General features: G+C 34.0%; 3 protein-coding genes across 4 annotated transcripts; 2 read left to right on the top strand and 1 right to left on the bottom strand.

The window, feature by feature from the left end:
- LOC143539549 (syntaxin-71-like) lies at positions 1-6,124 on the bottom strand. Of its 2 annotated transcripts, none has more exons than XM_077032834.1 (9): positions 5,967-6,124; positions 5,729-5,854; positions 4,922-5,084; positions 4,751-4,836; positions 4,581-4,649; positions 4,447-4,491; positions 4,294-4,356; positions 4,111-4,187; positions 1-77 (listed from the first exon to the last, which is right to left on the bottom strand). In XM_077032834.1, the coding sequence occupies exons 1-9, from the start codon at positions 6,120-6,122 to the stop codon at positions 65-67; spliced, it is 798 nt and encodes a 265-aa protein (XP_076888949.1). In that variant the 5' UTR covers positions 6,123-6,124; the 3' UTR covers positions 1-64. The 2 variants fall into 2 exon arrangements, with proteins under 2 accessions (XP_076888949.1, XP_076888948.1); XM_077032833.1 differs by lacking the exon at positions 1-77 and adding an exon at positions 3,852-4,034.
- A 3,972-nt stretch (positions 6,125-10,096) lies between these two features.
- On the top strand, positions 10,097-11,010 carry LOC143539509 (uncharacterized). Its single transcript, XM_077032801.1, has 3 exons — positions 10,097-10,190; positions 10,289-10,884; positions 10,960-11,010. The coding sequence occupies exons 1-3, from the start codon at positions 10,097-10,099 to the stop codon at positions 11,008-11,010; spliced, it is 741 nt and encodes a 246-aa protein (XP_076888916.1).
- Positions 10,989-12,589, top strand: LOC143539548 (putative E3 ubiquitin-protein ligase HIP1). The gene is made up of 4 exons (XM_077032832.1): positions 10,989-11,279; positions 11,362-11,460; positions 12,095-12,232; positions 12,306-12,589. The coding sequence occupies exons 1-4, from the start codon at positions 11,010-11,012 to the stop codon at positions 12,441-12,443; spliced, it is 645 nt and encodes a 214-aa protein (XP_076888947.1). The 5' UTR covers positions 10,989-11,009; the 3' UTR covers positions 12,444-12,589.
- Positions 12,590-20,351: the final 7,762 nt, after the last annotated feature.

The following is a 20,351-nucleotide window of genomic DNA, read 5'->3' as shown; positions in this document are numbered from 1 at the left end:
ACCACACCATAAGTAAATCATCACAAGAGCAAACCATATGTAGATTTCTTATGTCCACAAATCTTCACTTCAAAACACTGCAAGTTGAAAATGCCAACTCAAAGTCAATTTGTTTGTATTAGAAACAATAACTTAAACAAGGGGATAGAACTTTTACTTGTAAAAGTAGGCTGCATAAGGCGGGAACAGAAGAATCAAATGGCTCAAAGGCATATGATTATTCAAAGGCTTGAAACCAAATGGTTCCAGCCAAAAGTCAGCTGTCTCAAGCCTCAAGGGTCTCGATTACAATTGTTTGATGACTTTGATCAATATAAAAGTCTACCTGACAATGAAATCTAGATCCTAATTTATATTAAATAGATGAACAAAGAAACATTTAAATTAGGAAATTGAAATTTAAAATAATAATAAAAAATAGATGCAATCCGAATTTAAATTTGAATTTAAATCGCATACCTTGCTCCATACTCCAAGGATTCCTACTCGAGGCCGCCAGTCGGGCCGTTTCTTTAACGTGTTGTCATTTGGGTCAGGTCAACTTATTCTCCTGTATCACTGCAATTCAAAGAATTACGCAGTAATATAATATCAATACAGAAGTTCCTGCTCGGCCTCAGCTGTCACGAGAAAGAAAAATTCCAGCTAACTCAATCACCTTATTAACAGTGTGCTCAAGTCTAACAATGGTATTCCTAGACCTTCTGATATCATATCCAGTCCTTGATCCTGTATAATATAGATACAAATGGCAAGAGTAATACATGAAACTCAGATCAGTTTTGGGTCAACTAATCTGAACAATTTGCCCTGCACAAAATAAACCATTTTTACCTGTTATCCAACCTAACACAGATACAGGATAACTGAATAATCGGTACATGCCTGCCTCATTTTTCTCATTTCATACTCATTTCTAGAACAACCGTACCTAGTAAATCCTTAGGGGTATATATTTCTCATTTCATAATCATTTTTTGAACTGGCTAAATGCAAATATGTAGAAGACATATTCAAAATGTACCGATATCATTCACAATCTTATAATAAAGTATATATTATTTAGTTATTTTTGTTATAATTTATGTAATTAGATAATTATATGTAATTAGATAATTATTATGTATCAAAATTACTACATTTACATAAATAAAGGCTAATGTAGACTTGGAAGCCTTGTCAATCTCGTTTATTAGACAAGCTCCGGTTTCTCGATTTCAAGCTTTTAGCGAGTTGAATCTGGATAAATATCTAGCTTTTAGCGAGTCAATTGCCCTCAGCCTTGTATATTAGATAGCATTCACAAAAACGGGTTGGGTTATGCTTTGTCACTGATAAGCTGAGCTCAAATACCTAGCTACAAAGAAAATGGGTGAAGTGCTTATCACCAAAGTCAAAACATCATCTTTTTTTTTTTAATATACACTTCCTTTCATCACAATCACCTAGCTTCAAAGAAGAGAAACAAATATTAATCTTGTTATTCCTGTAAATTTACTTTAATCGTCTCTTTTATCGCATAAAAATTGCAACAATGTTCTTCATAGATTGCCCACAAAATTGCGTTGGAAATACTATCCACATTTTGATGATAACAACAACGTTAAATGTGTTAAACGCAGATATGTTCATAATCAAATCCTCCAATCAACAATGTTCATAAAAATAAACAAATTGGAAACATGGACAGAAGACCTATGGTTGATGCAACAGAATTACTATTAGTTAATTTATTAGTATTTGTGAGGATTAGTTAGTGCGTCATTTGTAGTCAAAGTCTCCTATAAATAGGTAAGACTCTCCTTGTAATCATTTGAGCTAGTGAATACAATTTTCTTATACACGATATTTCTCTTATAAAGGTCAAAGCAGCATTCAAGATATGTATAAACCAAGAAAAGTTCAAGGGTATCACAAAAGTAATTAGTCACTCTTGATTAATATATAAAAACTCATAAAAGATTTTATAAACAACTAATGGTTTTTATTAAAAGAACTTAAAACATGTTTATACAAATAAACAAAGAAAAACCAGAAGGAATGTTCCTAAAGAAGTAGAATTAAACAAAATTAACTCAAGCATGAGGAAGATACCTAACACTTTGAGAAACAAAGGCTCTTTTACTATTGCAAGTTAAACATGCCTTGCAAATCTTCTATTTAAAAATATTTGCTTCCAACACTTGCATAATGAAAAATTCAAAAACACTAGAACATATTCTTGAGTGATCAATTCCTATATACTTTGTAATAGAAATCTCAAGAGAAGAAGCAAGAGAAGAAAATATCAAGTGAGCCAAATTTCATACCATTCTTCCTTCCACTTGAAAAACATTTGTAATAGGTGATCACTTCCTTAATAGTGAGAAGTCAGTTTGCTTCCAGAAGATTAACAGGAAAAGTTGTGGACCCAAGGTTGACCTTAGTTCTCTTTTTGGTGAGCAAGAAGAGAAGTTATTTACCTGGCATTTGGGCCAGTTTTTTCATGATAGCTGTTTGCATGTTTAAAATACTTATGACGAATTAACGAACAAAATTTTGCATCAGTTCTGAGCAAACCTAACAATTTCAATAAAGTTTCCTATATTTTCTTGTCTATCTTGTTGGATACTGTCTTGAGAGTCATGTAACTGACATGTATTCATTACATTTTCTGTAACTAACAAGTGTTCATTACATTTTTCATGCATGTGAAAAGGTTAGAGATTTTTAAGGAGGCATATTAGATTTCTCTTAGCTATGTCTACACATCTCGGCTTGTCCTACCACTTTTAAGGAGGCATTTTTCATGATGTTGCCCGTTCTGGAGCCTTTTATCAAGTGCCATAGGCCAAGTCACCAACCAAAAAAGGTGCCAAGTCACACCAACACTTAGTTATTGCCAGCACCTAGTTATTGCCAACGCCATATTAATTTTAATAAATTAAATTAAAATGGATATATTTGCATATCTTTAGTTGAGGAAAGATATGCATTTAAAATTTTGGAACGAATAAGGACATGTCATTATCCCTTTTTTTCAATACTCTCTAATGTCTGTCAACAATCACATAGGCTGCCAAATTAGGAAAATACATCTACCTATATTATTAAAGCAACACAATGTTTCCACATGTCATTCAATTAGGCACTCAACAATCACATAGGCTGCCAAATGTACAAGTTTCCATTTTTCAATTTCCCCTTCACGAAGGATAAAAACCTTGTTTTCAAAATGCTTGTGGTCTACCAGCTCAACTAGGATGAATTAATGTGAGCTTTCTCTTTTTCTTAATTGTTATAGATTCACAAACTTCCATTTTGTTTAATTTTTTTTAACCACATGTGTATCACACGGACTCTATCATAGTTATATAAATAAATACAATACAATGTCATCAGAAATGAAAAATATTACTTTTTATGATTGTTCTCTATTATCTTGCATTTTCTGAAAACGATTGCTTACAATTTCGTCGAGAAACATTGTGAATTAAATCTTATTTCTGTGTAACAAATGTTGCGATTGTTCCTATAAACAGTAATTCAGTTCCGTAAATCGAATTCACAAGGTTCATTAAAAAGCATCTACCAATAGTTGCCCCAATGAAAGCAATGATAACTTCAATAACCAATAGACCAACACACCGAGTCAAAGTCTGCACAAAACAAGTCAAGACTCTCGCAACCTAACTTAAGATCAGTGTACTAAAACTTTGAGTCGATCCAAGCTAAAACGAGCTCAATCTAAGTTCATACCTTAGTCGAGCTCATTTAATAAGCAAGTTTAGAACTATGCTTTATACAACTGTAATTAAAGTTATAATATACGTTCAATACATGGCCAATTTAAATGGAAAACCAATATGATACACATGCACATAGTGCTTGATAGATTCAACAATATATATTTAGAAAAGAAATATGTCGCGTAATATACATAAGAGTTCAAGTCATAAGTGCGGGAACAAACATAACTAACCACACAAGAAGTCAATCATCAAGAGCAAACCACATGCAGAATTATGATGTTCACAAATCTTCACTTCAAAACACTGCAAGTTGAATAGTCAACTCAAAGTCAATTTATGTGCACTAGAAGCAGCTAAAGCAAGGGAATAGAACTTTTACTTGTATAAATAGGCTGCAATTCCCAGAATTATACACAGTAATATAATATCAATACAGAAGTTCCTGCTCGACCTCAACTGCCACACAAAAATAAACAGAGAAAAAAACCAAGTTAGATCTAATCCATGATGATAACAACAACAACAATAATAATAATAATATCTTAATTTTCCACTTAATCACCTGATTAACAGTATGCTTAAGTCTAACATTGGTATTCCTAAGGTCAGAAGTCGCCTTATCCACCTGGAAAAACAAAATTAAAAGCACATTTAAAAAAAACGAATATGTATATTGTTTGAAATAACAATAAGAATGAGTGAAAAAAAGTAAAACCTTATCGTCTATTTCATCCATCAATGGAACTTGCCTGTCTACTTCCTGCATAAATTATGAAATATAAAAGCTTAATCTTGACAGTTATGCAACTTTTTCAATGGAAGATGCAGGTTAAGTACAAGATAACAAACCTCGTTCATGTCTTGTGCCATGTTTTTCAAAGTATCTAGACCTTCTGATATCATATCCAAACCTTGATCCTAAACACAATTAAAAAGATAATACATGAAACTCAGTGAAGGTATTTTGTATTGATGCCAATTTCGACCAATAACTGAATAATCGGTACATAGTTACATACCTGCTTCATTTTTCTCATTTCAAACTCGTTTCTGAATTGGCTGGACTCTTCACTTTGCTGGAAGTATTCATCATCAAATCGTTCATCTATGAAATTCATGTATCACATGAAGCATTAACATATGAATATAAAGAAACCAAGAGCTAAAGAATCTGAGAATATGTAATTCACCTGAATCAAACTTGATATTATTTGTACGAGAAGCTGAAGCAGCCCAGCCTCCAGTCTGTTTAGGTGCAGCACCACCACCATCAGGTATCACTTGAATCCTATCGGGAAGTGCCTGAACCAAATCATTACGAGCTGCAAATTCTTCTGGAGAAAGCCCTTTCACCTGTTATGGCATTGATATCAAAAACCTGATTCAAGTACTTAATCACAATCGTCCCCCAAATATGGCACAAAATACTTTATGTGGATTGATTGACATACGAATTTCACCAAAAACGATGCATTTACATCTGCATTTTATTGTTTTTCATTTAAATCATTTCAAATCATCTTAATCTCTAACCACAAGGCAACAACTTGTAATGAACCAAACAACCTCCACCAGATTAAGCACAACCCAAAACTTTAGAACACCAAGAAAAGATTTTAAATACGCTGTCTGCTGTTAGCTGGATATGTTATCTATTATCTAATATACTATTTGACTTATCTTTTATCTTTAAGTTTGCTTGCTAGTCATCATTCTATCTCCAGTTTGAATATTACTGACTAGTTTTATCAATTACTATTAGTTGACCAGCATATCATTATCATTTTCATCATAATCTCTCTGTACAAAGAAACCTAATTTTCAGTAATTCAATGCGCCGATTATCGTTTTGTTCTTCATATCAATTCGCTCATCTGCTACACATAGATTATTAGGCAACTAATCTCAACAGTCATCTAGCAATTCATACTACTTTAATTTCATAGTATAGTGCATATATAAGTCTAACCAAGCAAACAAAATGAGAGAGATCAAACCTTCTTCATAGCAAATCTCTGCAACTTAGGGACTTCTTCCAGTAACTTAGCCTTAGTTCGTCGAATCTCGGCATTAATCGCCACAACCGAAGCCCTATTTTTCTCATTCTTAGCTGTCTCAGCTTTCTAAACACAACAACAAGTCAAAATCACTAACGAATTAACTATGTGAAACAAACCTAACAAAACCCTAGGTACCAAAACGAACAAATACATACAGATCTAAGCACAAAATCACCTGCAGAGCAGTCTCAATGTCGGATTCTACCGTAGCGTAGAGCCTCGCGAATGCATCATCCCCGGAGATATTAAGATCTCGCTGCTTCTCGACGTCGTACTTGTCGTACTTCTTGCAAATTGCGTCAACTCGAGTTAATAGTTCGATTACGCTCATCGTAATTTGATTTGATTTTGATGATAAGAGCACAGGAAACTATTGTGTCTTCTTTATCAGAGAACTGGACCAGCCTGTCATATAATAAACAGTTTTGTACTGTTATCTGGTTCTATTTCAGATGCTGACTGTTACCATACCACTAGGCTTCACTCGATTTTGGCTCGGTTTGTACACAAGCAAGCAACGAGCAAATGTATGCAAATCGAATATCTAATGCTAGATGTTCGATTGAAAAATGATCCGTTTGATTTTCGCTCGATTTGTAAATGAGTCGTTTGGTTCATTAATTCATTTTGGTTTGTAAATGAGCCAACCAACGAGCAAGGTCTCGCTGGGTTTGGCTCGACTTGTGAAAAGCTCTAGATAGTAAATACCATCCGTCATGTTTTCTTTAACTGTTCATGTTATTGGAATTTGGATGTTAATTCCATTTAAAATTATAAGTTTATAACACAAACTTCATTTTGTTTTTTTTATGTTAGTAACAAAACAAGGTTAGTTAATATTAATATTGGATAGTAAAGTTTGAATCATTAGCATAAACCAAGCATAAAGTTTGTTTTCATCCATATTTTGGTTCTAAGATCATGCGTTTCTAAACCGATAACAAACAAGTGTGAAACGGTATGGTTTTGGTTTTCGGTTCGCATAATTTTAAAGTTTGATTCCAAGTTGACCTTATAGCGTATAGTCATAGAGTTCAGATTTATAAACTTTCAAGGAGTGGCACATTGATACCGGTTTACTTTTTCTCTTATGGAGGTTTTAAATTTGAATTCAATTTTCTGAGTATATACTTTGTCATTTTTCCTTTTTGTACGAGTTATGACCCGTGCCATTAGTTTAATGCAATTTTAGTGTATTGCTGACTATAGTGAGTTTAGTAGTAAGAGATACTCGGAGGTTTTTTTTTTTTAAAAGAACAACTTTTATACGCTCCCTTAAACTATTTACGTTGATTGAGTTTAAAACTTATTTTCATCCCTTAACAGATAACACTTTTTAATTAGGGGTTTGACCTTTGGTTAAGTTCATTCGAAAACATGAAAGCTTGGTTATGAACAACAAAAACCAAAACGAAAAACAAACCAAAATAGGTACCCAAAAAATCCAAAGTTACGTCAAGATCATGGTTTGGTTTTAGGATCAAGTCGTTGACTTGTTTCAATGTTGGTTTGAACCAATAGCATGCCCGTGTTACACGATGGGGGTTCTTGGTTCCCATGTTCTAAATTATTGGTGACATTCAATCATTCATGCCTAGTTTTATCATATCATAAAGTTATCTTATCTCATTCATTACCTTTATTTATTCCAGTTATCTTAGTTTAGAAATTCTATCTTGTGTTGCTAAATATGGTTATGTTATCTTTAGTCTTTATTATGTGTCATTGCCTACACGGCAAAAACAAGAAGTTGACATTTACGTTGTTTTTGATTGTTATCATGTTATGTTACTAGATTGCTTTAAATCATAAATGACACTTGAAACTTTTCTTTTTAAAAAGGTAAAAGAAACATGTATAAATATTACTTGATGAACATGGTGTGATCCCACCAGGGCCGGCCCTACAGTATTGTCGGCTAAAGGTAGGGCTTTAGGCCTCCGAAAAAACAAGGCCTCCGTTTAAAACATTTAAGTATTTATATTTATATATATAGCATATTAAAAACATTTAACTACATTTACAGCAATGCTATAGTTGGCCTGGTGGTTAAGATGCATGCGTTCTATTTCATTCACTCGGGTTCGAAGTTCGATATGTTCAGATAATCAAGTTGCTTTTTGGTTTTTTTTTTCCTTTCTATTTTTGTTGTTTATATGTTCTATTCAATTTGTTTCACGATTGTTCTTTAGTTTCACAACAAAGTTGACTGCTTTTAAATATTCATATCTTCCTTTTATAAGTATAATATACATAAATCAAACTTAAAAAAATGTAACAAACACTGAAAATTTGTAATTTCATATATGAAACACGAAAAAGCTTGGTAATTGAAAAATAAAAATTATAAATTCTGCCATTTTGTCTCTCAAACTCTCGGTAAGGGTCTCAAATTTTTTTCTTCGCTTTAGGCCTTCAAAATGGTTGGGCCGTCTCTGGATCCCACTTGTACATCCGTTGCTTTTTTGGTAAATATGAATCTATCTTAGATACATTAATACACACGAAAAAAAGAGTCAAAAGAATCAACGACCAACAGAAACACGAATTGTTTTGTCTTCTGGCAAATAAAACTCAAGTTGAAGCTTGTATGTAGTGTGATTTGTTGAAAAGGGGTATCCCAATACAAATATACTTTTCAGAAAATATTATACCATCCATTAAATCATTTTCTTTTTTAAAAATATTTGATACTTTATAGTTTTAAAGGGAAATTTTTCATTAAAAAATATAATGTTTGTATTACAAAAGTTGCGCATTTATCAGTGGCATATAAAACTGTAAAAAATTCATTATATTTATAAAAGATCATTACAATATATGCTGCATAAAAGCGTAAAATATGATATTCATAAAATATGATTATATTTTGTAATAAAGTAATGGTGCATTTATTTCTGGATGATAACAATTCACTGAATTTGTAAAAATATTCATTACAAAATGGTGCATTATATTTTTGTAAGAAATATAAAAACCATCCTAGTAGCTATTAATTAAGGTGTGAATCCACAAGCCAAAACACATACACTTTCTTTGTTTCTTTAAAGTTTAAAGCCTGCTTTTCTTAACTGGGTCATTCACCGAATCCTGACTCTCCTTCTTCTCTTTCTCTCTCACACACAAATTCTTTCTACATTCATTCAATTCATCCACCGTCAAATTTACAGGTTTATTTTTCATTTTCAGTTTCCTGATCGATCGATCGATCACTGCTGTAATTTTAATAAACTATTCAGATTGCTAACTTACTTTCTTCTGTTTTGATTAATCTGTTATATTGATCGTCTATGTTGAAAGATATTAGCGATTATCGGATACTTTACGGAATTAAGAGCTCCGTAGAAGATGATCATCATCATCATGTCTAGATTATTATTATTATTATTATTATTGACAATTTGAAAGAACACATCAGTTAGAGGCTTAAATATACTGAAAGGAGAAATTAAGAGAATTTTATTAATTAATTTTTCTCATATATTGCGCTTGTTTTACTTTAATTGTGATGTTAACACAGTTAATTATAATATATTGATCATAATAATAATAATAATGGTGTTAGTATGCTAATCCTGTCCAATTACTTACTTTCTACTTAGTACAAGTTTTGAATCAAATTCTGGTGTTATCATTCATTCATTCCGCACGCATTTGGGTTTTTTTTTCTTTTTTTTCGAATGGACAAATTTCATTAACACCAAAACGGCCAACAAGAAGCTAGCGACTAGTGAGCGGGGCACGAAAACAACAAAAAATAGAATTATAAATTAAACTTTCTCCAGTCCGCCTGTCCCAATCTAGGTCCAAAATCTTAGATCGGTTTTTTATCCAAAGATGTGCCATCGACTTGATGTCATCGATTATTTTTTTGATCCGCACGTTTAGTTGATTTTCGATTTCTTCCAAAAAAAATTTATTTGTATTTACACCTCTTTCGCTATGCTTCTTTTAGTATATCTCATAAGGTTGAGATTATGGCGTGTAAACTTTGTATAAACAGAAATCTCTGAACTAATCTAAAGAACGTGGAGAGAATTCTGAAAGTGACAAATTTGTGATTTTAATTTACAAATTGTAATGAATACGTATATCATACACATATCTCTTATTTATACTAGACTAAGTAACAATGTAAGTAGCTAACTTGTAACTAGTTATAATATGATGGATGCTATATGCTCACTGACTTTCTTGTCTTTCATGTGTATATATTGTTTCAAAGTGTTCATTATCATAATTCCTAACATCTTACACTTTGAAAAACTTGTAGACCATAATTGAGAATCAAGCATTGTGATCAAAATGGGGCATCCACATTATTTCGGTTCGTCCTACATGTTAGAAACTGAGAATGATCAAAACTGGAACTTTGCAGGAAATTTCTATGCGCATACAGGTAAACTTTAGAACTAATCTTAAACCCGACTTTAGTTATGTTTACTTCATATCGTTAATGAACAAAAAACTAACCCTTTTCTCATATACATCCAACAGATAATATGTCGATTGATGGTGCACAATACACGCACTGTAATCACACACCGACTGGATATTCATTATTACCTCACAATCTACAACTCCCAAATTATCAACAAGATGTTGCGGGTCCGTCAAATATTTCTATGCATACACCATCTGCTTACATTGCCCCTGAAGATTATAGAAACCAAGCATCTTCATCTAATTACAGTGGAAATCCTTTTAATGAAGAAGATTTATTTGACATTGGGGTTGGTAATGCTGGAGTTCAACATAAACGTAAAAGCCCCGGTGTTCCAGAAGGCCAAAGTTCTTCTGATGTTGCAATGGTCAATGCAACTTGGCAAGAAAGTCAACCCATAAATTTTCTTCATGCTCCTCGGGATTATCATACACCAAACTCTATTGGCCTATCGATTGGCAGGGAGATCTCGTATAGGAGTGTGAGAAGCCGGTCTACGCTTGACTTGGAAACAAACGCTGCAAGAAATCATTTGGCAAATAATGTGTCAGTTCACTCTTATACAAATAGTCATACCATGGATGTTTCACCCTCGATCAATTTAAATCCAAATCATATGCCTTCTGCTTTTCATGGTAACGTTATTCATGTACTGATGTACGTATTAATATATTATCAAGTTTCCTAAAATAATATAAACGAAAAGTTACTATTCAATTTGCAGATAACAGTTCTGTTAGTTATGAACAAGGAAGCAGCAATTCTAGCTCTTTGATGGTAACCGGGCAACAAAATAACAATCTCACCCTTAGAAATTTCCCGAGTTCCACTGTGCAGTCTGTGAGAGCAATTAGAAGTGGATATAGTCAAAGTCAAATGCCTGCCTCAACTTTCAGGGTGTCTTCAACCAACTTGACGGATGGCGGGGTGCAGGTAGCCGCCAATAACTCTCCTTCCCACCCACCTCGGCCTTCATGGCACACTAGTGACAGGAGATACCGATCTTTATCTAGGGTGAATATTCATGATCGACCACCGCGTCAGGTTGTAAACTGGTCAAAATAATGGCATGGCAGTTGCTGTATCTGTGACTTTAACCATGTTGAATTTTATCTTGAATATGCAGGGTCTTATGATTATGGATCGGTCAACTTCCCATGGATCTAGAAACTCACTTGATCAACATCAAGACATGAGACTTGACATAGATGACATGAGCTACGAGGTTTGCGAGACGTTTATAGGGCTGTAAACAAATCGAACATTTGATGGCATGAAATGTTCAGCTGGAACTTCGTTTATTAAATAAACAAACAAAATGAACAAAAGCTTTTGTTTTATTTAAAAGAACGAACATGAACACATGTTTCGTTCGTTTATTTGAGTTCACATATGTTCGTTTATTTACTAGTTTGTTTATGCTTATTTAAATATTTTTTTCTTTTTTTTTTCTAAATTATATAAATATTGAACAAAAGGATCCAATTACAATAGAGAGGTGGGTAAGCAGGAATTTAATAAAAGGATCCAATTTTTAAATAGTAACAGGGAATTTAAAAATCAATAGATAAATTAAAATTTATAAATATAATATGTTTGTTTGTGTTCGTTTACGTTCGTCAACTGTTTGTTTAGATTTTTAATGATCGAACATGAACGAACACGAACATGTTACTTTTTTTAACGGACGAACATGAGCAAAAAAGTTTGTTTAATTAATTATCCACGTTCTTGTTCGTGTTCGGTTAAAGTTACATGAACAAACATGTACCCATTTGTGTCTGTTTAGTTCAATTACAGGCCGGCTCTTACATAATTTTATTATTAATAATTTATTGTTTAAATAATGAAATTAATAGGAACTACTAGCACTTGGGGAAAGAATTGGAAGTGTTGGCACTGGCCTGCCGGACCATCTTATCTCAAAATGTATACAAGAATCAATTTATTGTTCTTCCGACCAAGTACAAGATGAAGGAACCTGTGTCATCTGCCTGGTGAGATTGCGTTAAATAAAAATATTATTTGAATATTATGACTAATTTAGATGCGACGCTGTTTTGTTTGCAGGAAGAGTATGCAAACATGGATGATGTAGGTGTGCTAAGAGTGTGCAGGCACGATTTTCATGTCGGGTGCATTAGAAAATGGTTGTCGGTGAAGAATTCGTGTCCTGTTTGCAAAGCAGAACCCGTGAAACAGAAATAATATGTAAGACCTCATTTTATGTTTGTAATTTGTAAATATGTGTGTAAAATTTGGGGGATTTGAATATGTTTTATGAACATTGTGCATCATGACAATCATGATACTAACTTATTAGGGATGTGTGTGTACATATTTGTTTGTGTTAAATGTTTGTGAAAGTTAGATTAAAATCAGAAGGTTTGTTGATTGTTTTGCATGAGTGAGTCCCTGGCTTCTTTTATTGGTGCTTGCAAATTGATGTGATGTATGTTTTAAACTATGGTGGCGTTTAAAGTTAATTTATCTAGTTAATAGATTATCTTATGTAATTGAGGTGAGATTTATAATTTATTAGAGACAAAGGTTTGGAGGACTCTCATTTATGCTAATCTAGTTCTAGACCCAATTATTATTATTATTTGGAAAATTGGATTTTAATAATTCTAATTATTGACAAATAACAGTCTCAATTAACGAGTTTGTTGCTGACGGTCCCATTTTTTAACATATTTGGTTCCAACGAGCCGCGACTAACAAAAGCCTAACCCCCGTTTGTTTGATGGTGACATGTCATGCATGCATGCCAAAAAACGTGTTTATGTGCAAAATATATGGCAAAATCGGACTTACGTGGCAGATTACATCATCCCACCACCATGGCATCCACCACCACCACTACCATGGCATGGCAATCACCACTATCAGCATCACCGCATGACACCACCACCAACCAACCACCTCTAAAATGCTAAAAGGATTTAGAATTTGAAAGTATTAGAATTTTGAATTTGTAATGAATTTGGTTTATACAACACTCGCAAATGAACTAAAATTTATCATTGCGGCTACCATCTACTGGTCGCAACCTCTACCCTCTCGACCACTCACCCAACGGTCGTTGCTACCAACTTTGTTGACTTGATCACTCTCACCCGATCACGCCTAGCCACCTTGTCGTTACTCCATGGATTAGCTGTGGTGCAGGCATGGTGGGGAGTGCGACGGCTATGTGGTCAGAGATTCCATTTATTTTGGTTGAATTTCTTTACATTTTAATAGGATTGCTAACTTTCTTTATATGAAGAATTACATCAAAATCCAGATTATTTGCTAACCATACAAATTAAGAATTAAGTTAAGATTTTAATTCCAACAAGTATTAGAAATCAAGTACATTAATTAATAAAAATTTTAATTCTACTAAATATATTGAATTACGCAAACTAAACACACCTTTGATTGACATGATACTTAAAAAAACAAATTCAATAAATACCATTTAACTCCCATTCAAATCATCATCAAACGTATTTTTCCACTAATGAAATATTAGGTGTGATCCAACTTGGTAGTATCAATTCCATGGAAATGGAGTCTCATTGGTTGGCCGCAAAGTCTAAATTTTGTTTAGATCATGTAGTGACTATACTCATTATTAACATGAACTAATTCGGTTCAATGTTTGTAGGGTTGCAAATGAGTTGAGGTACTAGAGGTTGAAATCTCACCATTTAATAAAGCAAAGCCTTTATCAGCACTAGCTTAGTTTCAATATTTACATATATTATTGTTGTAATACTGACAAACATCTTAACTAAGTAAAAATTAAAAAGTAGTGATTATATCGAAACAGAAGGCAAGCGGACAGTAAGTTATACCGTTATTCCCTTTTGAACTTCAAAACCCAATATTTTAGAAGCTACATTGGTTGATCTTGAAGTCATAACATTACGTTGAACTCAACTAGTAATACTGTTTGTAATTGTAGTTAATGAATCTATTACTCATGCAACTTACCATCTCAACCACCTCTACATCATACCCAGGGCCGCCTCTATGGTAAGCTAAATGAGGCCATCGCTTTAGGCTTCCACTTTTATAGGGCCTCCATTTTAAATAGGAGCTATGTATTATGAGATCTTGAAGTAGAGTTATTTTATAATTAGTAACTCGTTGATGTGCCACAAGCTAAAGAGGAATGCTTCATATCTATTATCACTGTATATCATCAAAATTCTATCATTCTTGTATACTCTTTAGCCTTTTAGGCATAAAGAAAAGAAGAGAAAAGAGCCTCAAAATTTTAGTTAGTTTTAGGCCTCTGAGGATGTTGAGCCGGCCCTGATCATACCATTTATATATTGGTCTTCCAATTTCTGTGTTTCTGTCTTACTGTCTCTCATGTTTTCCATTATTTCATCTACACAAAACAAGGACAAAACCAAAGGGACCTAAGTATCAATATCCGTCTTGATCTTTGAGGCTGCTCACTATGCATGATCCACGTCATCACCACTTAGGAAACTGGACTTCAAAGCCCTTCTCCATAATGCCCGATGTGGTTCATTATACACACACGTGTGTGTATGAGAAAGTGAGAGAGTGAAAAATAGAGGGCCCACAAAAACACCCCCATAGGCCCGGTCTTCACGAGCCCCCCCCCCCCCCCCCCCCTTCGAGCGCCCCTACAATAGCGTCCCTCTACACTCTGTAGTGTTAACTTCCAAAAGTGCCCCAATAAAGCCCCCAGCCCATAGCGAAGAGTCTAATTGACTCACATAAAATGGGCCATGGGCCCTAAAAGTAGACTTAGGCCTCATCCTTCTAAAATAGATAAATAGCCTAACAAAAATATTTTGTTTCATATTTGATTTTATCTAGAGTAATAAACGTTTAAAAATAATCGAATAAATAAATATTTTTTCACATTGAAATAGAAGTCACACGGACAATAAGCTACACTAGAGATGTTCAACGAAACCGGTTCCTGGACCCGAACCGGTTCCTACCCGTTTTTTGTAGGAACCGGACCCTATCTGATTCAACCCGATGATCCGTGACCGGTTCTTGCATTTCTGAGTGGGGGCGGGTAGGAACCGGAACCGAACCGGAACCGGTTCTGGAACCGAACCATCCGGAACCGGTTCCTAACCGGTTCTAGGCGTTGGATCGAATATAGCCGTTGGAAATCGTTTTTTTGGCCGTTTTTTGACCGTTGGGGTCAAAAATAGCCGTTTTTTGGCTCCCCCAAGCACCCCACTACTAGTATAAATAAGTATTTGGTGTCATGGGTTCATCACAACACTCAAAACGCAAACCCGAACGCAAAAAAATACAAAAAAAACGCTATTACAACGTTTTGAGTTCTCTAATCTCTTGTTTTCTCTTCTTCTATGTTCATATTTGTTGTTATGGCTACCTCACAATCATCGGTTGGTCAAGGTTCCAACGCCGAACCAAGTTTCGTTCGTATTGTACCTCATAATCGTAATCAAAAGATTTGGTGCAATTGGGATTTGGTTGAATTGAGTGACCTTTCATTGAAGGCTCGGTGCAAGTTTTGTGGGATTTATTTAAACCCACTTTCTAAACAAATTTGAAGAAACACATCGAAAAACCGTATTGCAAGGCGTTGAAAAAGAACGTCGATTCGCAACAAACGCAAATGGATAGTGAAGGCGGATTATTTACATACCAAATTGATCGAGTTCAAGATCGTATGGCGAAGTTTGTGATTCAAGAAGCTTTGCCGTTTAGCCACTTCGACAACCCTCGCTTAACCGCCATGATTCGAGATACGCTTCAACCACAATACACTCACGTAAGTCGTCATACTCTTAAACGTTATTGTTTAAAATTGTGGAAGAAGGCCAAAGAGGTACTAATTGCATATTTTGAAAATATAAATACGGGAATAAACTTAACTAGTGATGTTTGGTCGGCTCCACATGGTCTACCCGAATCTTATCTTTGTGTCACCGCTCATTGGGTAGACCCGTCATCGTGGGAAATGATGAAACGCACCATTGCTTTCGAACTCTTTGAGTATCCACATACGGGAGATAATTTGTTTGAAATTTTAGATTATGTTATAAAAACTTATAAACTAGAAAATAAAATATTTTCAATGGCATTTGATAACGCGTCGAATAATACATCGGCGGTTGATAAATTAAAATTAAAATATACGCCGATTTGCAATGGTGTATTTTTTCACTCAAGGTGTGTTGCACATATCATTAATTTAATCGTGCAAGACGGACTTGCTTCGGATGAGGTTACATCGGTTATAAACGATTTTAGACTAATGATACATGAAGTTTTTAAGAAAAGTAAAAAAAGACAAATGGAATATAGAAAATTTTGTAAAGATACGGGAAGAAAAGCTTTGGGAGCTAATTGGGATGTACCTCATCGATAGAATTCCACTTGCATAATGTTTCAAAGTGCTTTGAAACAAAGAGAAACTTTACATATGTTTCATTATAGTCTTGCCGAGAATGATTTGGCAATCCCCTTTTCAAATGAGAAATGGGAAATTATCAATGACTTATCGACTTTTCTTGAAGTTTTTAAAACATCAACTACGAAACTATCGGGAACGTATTATCCGACAAGTCCCTTGGTTCTTTCGGAGTTATTTTTAATCGTTAACAATCTTAAAGAATTTGAAAATAAAAGTCCAATGTTTTCAAACATCATATTACCAATGAAGTTTAAATTAAAAAAATACTTTCTTGAATTGCCACCGGTTTTTACTTGCGCCGCCGCTTTAAACCCAATGTTAAATGTTACGGGGGTTGAATGTGTGATAGATGAAATTTTTTCAGCCTTAGATATGCATGAAGTTGACCCAAACTTTTCAACAGAGGCAAAAAATGATTTTAACTTGAATTTTAAATTTATGTATGACTTTTATTTAAATAAATATGGGTCAAACATACACATGCCTATGCCGGGGGGGGGGGGGTCTTCATCAAGTTCAAGTGCTACTAGAGTACGAGATCCCATGATTAGCCTTATGAACACCGTTCGCAACGTAACGGCTAAAAAACAAAGGGGTAACACCCCTTCAAGCGAACTAGGAAGGTATAGTGCAAATGATTACTCTACCGGTTTATCCGAAGAGGAATATGGCACTTTTGATGTTTTGGCTTGGTGGAAGGTAAAGGAAACCGAGTTTCCGATTCTTGCCACCATGGCTCGTGATTTACTAACCGTCTAAGCTTCTACGGTAGCTTCGGAATCCGCTTTTTCTCTTAGTGGCAGGGTAATATCGGTGAGAAGAACAAGACTAAATTCGGAGTCGGTGGAGATGTGCATTTGCTTAAAGGATCACTTGGACTCAATCGATCGTATTCAACACGTAACCATTCTCGAAGATGAAACACCACTTGATGTTCGAGTGCACGACGAACAAGAAGACATTTCTACAAGTAATTCCGAGGAAGAAGTCGCCGCTCAATAATTACGACGAACAAGAAGGCTTTTATAGAAATAATATGTCACAACTTTATATTTATAAGTTTAATGTTTTGTTAGTTTGTTTTTGAATATTTTAAAACATGTAACCTTTTTTTTTTTGAACTTCTTAAAGTAAATAAAATGAATTTTATGTTAATTGTTTTGTTTATTTTTCATGCTATACAAATACGAATCGTAGTTTAGAATCCAAATCGCAAACGAAAAACGAAAAAAAAAAAACTAAATGCACTTGTATTGCAAATCCAATGAACAAGTGTACATTGTACAATGGTTACATATTTAACTGATGATGTTCCAACTGATGAAACTCTGCAACTGATGTGTCACCGATTCATATTTTGCATCAGTGACAACAAACTCTGCAACTGATGAATGTTCCCACTGATGAGTATTCCTCATCAGTGGCAACCTTCAGTAGTTGTCATCAGTGGCAACCTTCAGTAGTTGTCTTCAGTGGCAATCTTCAGTAGTTGTCTTCAGTGGCAAACATCTTCAGTAGTTGTCTTTTCTTCATCAGTTAATTGTTTATTTTTATGTTAATTGTTTTTTTTATTTTTCATGTTATACAAATACGAATCGTAGTTTAGAATCCAAACCGCAAACGAAAAACGAAAAAAAAAAAAATTTTTACACTGTAACCGGTTGGAACCGGTTACGGTACAGGAACCGGTTTAGGAACCGGTTAGATAGGTTAGGGGTCCGAGGGTGGGAGAACCGGTTCGGTTCCCTAACCGGTTCGAGCCTAGAACCGGTTTAATTGAGGGTTTTGAATATAGGAACCGGTTAGGAACCGGTTCCGGTTCCTAGTCCCAAACCGTTTTGAACATGCCTAATCTACACGCTAGCACTTTTTGAGTAGCAAAACCAAGTCTTTTAAAATTTACATTGATAGATCTTGGAGTCGTTGGACTCGACTAAGCAACTCCACAACCTGAGGCAAAACAATATCAAAAGTTTCAAACATAAATGGTATAAACATTTGTTGGTTGTCAAGGCACGTTTTTTCATACTTGGTCACTTAGAATGAAGCGAAATAACTTTTAAAACAGACTCACCTAACATGAAAACACTACTTCCTCAAACAAAATATAGACGTTCACGTGTGCCATGAGCTGATTGTATTGTGATTGTATCGTGACTCATTTTTCTATTTCCTCTTTTCGTGAAACCTGAAATTTGTGTAGAAAAACGTGAACCCCGGGCAGCAACATGCTCAGACAAATGATCTTATGGTTATGGGTTATAGTTTGTCGGCACATGTTTAGGGCTTTAGGCATTTAAGTTTTAACTAAAACTTGAGTCGGGTCAGCGTACGTAGTAAACAATGGTTAAGAAGTTATGTGTGTTATTTTTCGTATTTTATTTAAGTGACATCAATTCGACCGTATATTTTAAAAGTGACACCCGTATAAAGATACGGATAAGTAGATATATATGACTATTACATGATGCATCTCATATTTAGTTATGAAATAAAAGCATAAAGCACAAAAATATTAAATATTTTATGGAATAAAAACACACCTAATATTCTAATAATAATGTAAACAAAAATAACATATTTGTGCTTTGACTCAAACCATAAATATCTTATAGGGTGTTATCTGGAGTGACGTGGCAATATATTTTACACGCGGATTAGTATGTGTATATGATGGATATAGCTATATAGATATGTATGCATGCATGTATGATGCTTAATTCTAATTCGCAATACTAAGTGAGAAAATCAAAAGGAAATGAAATTAGCCCCCCAAAGTGATCAACTCTTTAAAAAAAAACTATAAATAAAAGAAAATCGAAATTGGTATGAATCCCACAATTGAAAACAAGCATGCATTATTGCCTAACTAGGAACTCCACATTGATTGGTCGGTATTTGTTCTAGTGAATCCATTTATTTTATTCTAAGAAGTGGTCTTCGATGCTCCTGATGTAGTAGAATTATGAGAATTATCATCTACTACTTACAATGCATATGTAACATCCCATTTGCGGGATATTTTATAAAATATATCTAATCTGGTTAAAGGTTTTATCTACACTAGTGGTTAAACTTTAAGTACAATCAATAGGTGTGTTAGTTGTGTCTCAAAAGGTTAATAAGAATATAAGATACAGATACTTGTATGCAGTATAAATAGAGGTGTAGACTCATTGTATTTTATGTGGTTTTTGTTCTTAATAATATTTAAAAATTTGTGTTGAGTCACTACAACATTATCAGTACGTTTGTTCGTGTTACTCTATTCAATGAATTCCAATGTTAAAGTTATCTTAAGAATATTTTGGAATGCCTATCTCATCTTCTTCAGTATTTACCTATCTGGGTATCTCCATATTGAATAGTAGAGCATTAGTCTTTGATTATCATGCATCATCTCTTATAGAGATACGACTGTAATAACTAACAAATATGGATCATCCAAATATGTTATTCTGTTTTTCTTTAAACTCTTTCACAACTTAGTTATTAGTTTTCGAATCTTACGACAAAATTCAAAACAACAAACAATTTTTTAAATCTAGAAAGTTTAGTGGGTGGCTTTCTTGTTGTCTTTCTAATCATTTCAAGAACCTCCCAAATCGATTACTATATATTGTCTTTTTCAATTTCCGTATAATATCCACTCACTTCAATTATTAATCATTATATATTCATTT

This window comes from Bidens hawaiensis, unplaced genomic scaffold (genome assembly GCF_021521415.1).
Source record: "Bidens hawaiensis isolate Kalapana, Puna unplaced genomic scaffold, B.hawaiensis_p1.1 tig00011901_1, whole genome shotgun sequence".
NCBI lineage: Eukaryota > Viridiplantae > Streptophyta > Magnoliopsida > Asterales > Asteraceae > Bidens > Bidens hawaiensis.
Note: the sequence above shows the minus strand (reverse complement) of the source record. Positions and strands in the feature narration are given on the sequence as shown.

What these genes read in the sequence shown, in the direction of transcription:
- LOC143539549 (XM_077032834.1), bottom strand. Translation starts at nt 6,122, where the DNA reads ATGAGCGTAATCGAACTATTAACTCGAGTTGACGCAATTTGCAAGAAG. An exon ending in AGAGATTTGCTATGAAGAAG is followed by an intron (nt 5,085 to 5,728) that starts GTTTGATCTCTC and finishes ATGCCATAACAG; the next exon opens with GTGAAAGGGCTTTCTCCAGA. An exon ending in TTAAGCATACTGTTAATCAG is followed by an intron (nt 4,188 to 4,293) that starts GTGATTAAGTGG and finishes TTTGTGTGGCAG; the next exon opens with TTGAGGTCGAGCAGGAACTT.
- LOC143539509 (XM_077032801.1), top strand. Translation starts at nt 10,097, where the DNA reads ATGGGGCATCCACATTATTTCGGTTCGTCCTACATGTTAGAAACTGAG. An exon ending in AAATTTCTATGCGCATACAG is followed by an intron (nt 10,191 to 10,288) that starts GTAAACTTTAGA and finishes TACATCCAACAG; the next exon opens with ATAATATGTCGATTGATGGT. An exon ending in TTCATGGTAACGTTATTCAT is followed by an intron (nt 10,885 to 10,959) that starts GTACTGATGTAC and finishes TTCAATTTGCAG; the next exon opens with ATAACAGTTCTGTTAGTTAT.
- LOC143539548 (XM_077032832.1), top strand. Translation starts at nt 11,010, where the DNA reads ATGGTAACCGGGCAACAAAATAACAATCTCACCCTTAGAAATTTCCCG. An exon ending in TAGATGACATGAGCTACGAG is followed by an intron (nt 11,461 to 12,094) that starts GTTTGCGAGACG and finishes TGAAATTAATAG; the next exon opens with GAACTACTAGCACTTGGGGA. An exon ending in GAACCTGTGTCATCTGCCTG is followed by an intron (nt 12,233 to 12,305) that starts GTGAGATTGCGT and finishes TTTTGTTTGCAG; the next exon opens with GAAGAGTATGCAAACATGGA.